This window comes from Gallinula chloropus (genome assembly GCF_964237585.1).
Source record: "Gallinula chloropus genome assembly, chromosome: 18".
NCBI lineage: Eukaryota > Metazoa > Chordata > Aves > Gruiformes > Rallidae > Gallinula > Gallinula chloropus.
The window spans coordinates 13878821-13882947 of NC_140103.1; the positions used below are offsets into that span (position 1 = coordinate 13878821).

The following is a 4127-nucleotide window of genomic DNA, read 5'->3' on the forward strand; positions in this document are numbered from 1 at the left end:
TCAGGGTGTTCCTTGCTGAGGGATTGGTCCTAACCATGCCTGATGGCATTTTCAGGCTCTCACAGAGTCCAATTTTGAAACTAAACATTCAACAGTGGCTCCCAAAAAAAGAACCGAGGGCTGAAAGATGTTCCTCACATGAAACCTCCTCAGGGATCTGACGAGAAGCACCAAAACCTTGGGGCTCAGGGCATTCCTTGCCCAGGGGATGGTCCTATCATTGCCTGATGTAATTTTCAGACTCTACCACCAGCTCTGGTCTGTTCAAGAGGAAGGACTCTACTGAACAAAAGAATTCCTCCCCAACCAAGGGAAGGAACATGAGAGATGAGATCACAGAGCGATCCCCATGAGGCCTGAGAAACCAGGAGGGAGCCTAGAAGAACTGGTCTTTTCCTGCTGAGCTGGGCTGGGCTCCTGGGTTGTAGGGAGCTCATGGCAACCCTGCTGCACTGACAAGAGACAGCTCTGCCCAGGAGCAGCTCCTCTGTCAAGAACACAGGGCTGGGGACGCTGCCTGTAGGCACCGAGGGGAGACCTGTGAGGCTGAGAGAGCTGACGGATGCTGAGAGCTCACTGGAGGAGAAATCTCCACAGCACTCTGCCTGGTATGTCTGTGGGTGCAGGGCAATGCAGGTTCTGTTCCTGGAGGGATCTCCTAAATCTGGGACATGGGGCAGTGTGTGGGGTCTGTCAGGAGGACAGGTTCTCTATAGGACCAGAAAGTGCTGCCTGGAAGGGATGCCCTTGTGCCCCATCAGAGGGACAGGGCAGGACAGCTGTCTCCTCCTGGGCGTGCCTGCAGAGGTGTGAAGCAGAGTGTGCACCCACGGGTGCCCAGGGCTGTCCTTGTGAACAGGGTCCCTGTGCCCTGGGTGTCTGTGTTCCGGGGTAGAGACTCTGCTGCTGCCAGAGTCAGAACTCAGCCTGCCTCACCCCCTGATTTCTTCCATCAACATTGCTGCAGAAAGATGCTATGGGTGTAAAGTGTGAACCATGGAAGGACAGCGTAGGGTCCTTCTGCTGTATGAAAGGGTGCTGCACAGACCCAAATTGCTCCCAGCTCCACCAGATGCACATTAACTTCGAGGGACTTTTCAAGAACACCAAGGATGCATTTTCCACTCCAGGTGAAGGGACTTTGCTTCGAATTTTCTGCTCCTGTGGACTGGGTGGGAAGTGAGAGCTGAGCTTTTATTAATAACTTTGAAGCAGGCAGTGCAAACTTATTTGTCATTAGGACTTGTCAGAGCATCTCCTGAGCCCTGCACACACAGAGGCTCCTAGGGCAGTGCCCTGATGCCAGGAGGGGTCTGCAGAGCAGAGCTGAGCGCAGGGCAGGTTGGATGAGGTCTGTGAGCAAAGATCAGGAGGTGCCACGGGCTAAGAGAAGCAGCTCAGGGGACAGCTCCGGGCAGCAGAGACATTGTGAGTGAGGGAGAAGGAGCTGCTCGCAGAAATGCCCTGGCTGTGGGGATTTGGTACCTCCCAGACATACTCTGCAGTGCTGACAGTTTCCCACAGAGACCCCGTGATTTCTGCCACCCAGCACAGACTTTGTGCCTAGAGGCCCAGGGTTTCATACTGAGCCATCTCATTGGCAGCCCAACCTACGTTGAAGAAAAATCCCTGAGTGCCTGTCTATCCATCCCTGTCCTTCCGGACTTGGCTAGAGCATTTCTCACTGTCCTTGCTGCCTTTGTCCCCCCATTACATGGAGCCCTGGGCATTTACATTGGTGGGGCTGTCACTGAGCTGACCCTCACTTCAGGACCCCCATCTATAGGACTGGCGACTGGATTCGTCAGCTCTCGGTGGTGTCCAGTTTCTCCTGAAGGGAACACCAGGGAATGATCTGAGATTATCCAGGGCAGCTGAGACCAAAGCAGCTCTCCCTACTCTGCACTCAGGGGAAGGTTTCACTGGCACTGCATCAGCAATGTCAGGAAATTCTAACAGAAGAAACACTCCTCAGGTACAGGCAGGAGAAAACCAAAGCTCCAAAGCTCTGCTCTGCCCTCAGATGAAATTGGAGTGACAGTGCTGAAAAGCTCATTCCTCTCCACAGGGGATGTAGTCTGAGTTCACACCATCCTTCTGTTTACTGACTGCTGCCAGGCAGGACTGAGTTCTCGAGAGCCACAGCTGACCCTCCTCCCAGCATAGGCAAGCGCTCAAGCCAGCACAAAGCAGAACCCCAAAAGGGACTTGCCAGGAGTTTTCCCAGATAAAGTGAGTCAATCTGAGGGTATTCCCTAATAACTGTAATAGGTTTTCCTCAAAGAATATTTCCCTAACTTCTCACTGTGGCTTTTCCTCCTTGGACAGTGCTGAAAAGCTCATTCCTATCCACAGGGAATTTAGTCTGACGTCACACCATCCTTCTATTTACTGACTGCTGCAAGGCAGGACTGGGTTCTCCAGAGCCCACAGCTGACTCTCCTCCCAACAGTGGCATGCTGGAGCCTGAACAAAGCAGAGCTCCCAAAAGGGACCTGACAAAAGTCTTCCTCAATCCAAAGAGTCAACCTGAGGGTATTCCCTAGGAATTGGAAGAGATTTTCATCAAAGAAGAGTTCCCTAAATTCTCACTGTGCCTTTTCCTCCTTGGACAGGTCTCCACACTTGACAGCAGCAGATGTCCAACAGCAGCTCCATCAGCCAGTTCCTCCTCCTGCCCTTTGCAGACACACGGGAGCTGCAGCTCCTGCACTTCTGCCTCTTCCTGGGCATCTACCTGGCTGCTCTCCTGGCCAATGGCCTCATCATCATCACCATAGCCTGTGACCACCACCTCCACACCCCCATGTACTTCTTCCTCCTCAACCTCTCTGTTACTGACATTGCCTGCATCTCCACCACTGTTCCCAAATCCATGGCCAATTCCTTGTGGGACACCAGGGCCATTTCCTACACAGGATGTCTGGCTCAAATGTTTTTCTTTGTATTTTTGATCTCCACAGAGTTCTGTCTTCTCACTGTCATGGCCTATGACCGCTACGTTGCCATCTGCCACCCCCTGCACTACGGGACCCTCCTGGGCAGCAGAGCTTGTGTCCACATGGCAGCAGCTGCCTGGGCCAGTGGGTTTCTCAATTCTGTGCTGCACACAGCCAATACATTTTCACTGCCCCTCTGCCATGGCAATGCTGTTGACCAGTTCTTCTGTGAAATCCCCCAGATCCTCAAGCTCTCCTGCTCAGATGCCTACCTCAGGGAAACTGCAGTCATTGTGGTCGGTATCTGTTTAGCTTTTGGGTGTTTTGTGTTCATTGTGGTGTCCTATGTGCAGATCTTCAGGGCTGTGCTGAGGATCCCCTCACAGCAGGGACGGCACAAAGCCTTTTCCACCTGCCTCCCTCACCTTGCTGTGGTCTCCCTGTTTCTAAGCATTGACATGTTTGCCAACCTGAAGCCCCCCTCCATCTCCTCCCTATTTCTGAACCTGGTTGTGTCATTTCTTTACTCGGTGTTTCCACTGGCAGTGAACCCCCTCATCTACAGCATAAGGAACCAGGAGCTCAAGGATGCCATGTGGAAACTGATGACAGGATGTTTCTAACAGCAAGAAACTGGTAATATTCTTCATCATATCACTGGCCATGAAACTCACGTTAGGACCAGTCTGGTTTTAGTAGGTGGTTTTGTTTTATTTTTCCTTCTAGTTTGTCTAAGCTGTAATAAGATGGACCAGATTCATTCCATTCCTAATGTTGTATCTCCTGGTCTTGTGTGATCCAGACACTGCAGAAAAACAAGCTTTGATCATGGAGAGGGCTACAAATATTTTTTTTCCTATTTTTTGCTTCTATTTCTCTTTCTTGCATTTCTATTTAAAATTACATGCACATTTTCATTAGTTAACTCACTTGACTACTTGTCTGAAATGGCAATGCTTTCCCACCAGGACAGAATGGGAATTTCCAGGGAGTGCACCGATGGCAGTGGAAGAAATACTCACCTTCTCCTGTACCTCCATTGCTGCATGTCTGTCTCTTTCATCTCCCTCAACATTCAGGTGTTTCCACCTCTCCTGATACGGCCAAGCCTATGTTGATCTTTTCCAGAGACCAGATGCTGATCAGCTCTCTCTGGGGTCTGCTTTGTATTCAGAGGGTTAGAAATAG

The 4127-nt window shown here is 51.1% G+C and overlaps 1 protein-coding gene across 1 annotated transcript; it reads left to right on the forward strand.

Annotated features, from left to right (window-relative positions):
* Nucleotides 1–2638: 2638 nt before the first annotated feature.
* On the forward strand, nucleotides 2639–3562 carry LOC311198512 (olfactory receptor 14A16-like; the record flags this gene model as incomplete). The annotated part of the gene is made up of 1 exon (XM_084272475.1): nucleotides 2639–3562. The coding sequence occupies one exon, from the start codon at nucleotides 2639–2641 to the stop codon at nucleotides 3560–3562; it is 924 nt and encodes a 307-aa protein (XP_084128601.1).
* Between the last annotated feature and the right edge of the window lie 565 nt (nucleotides 3563–4127).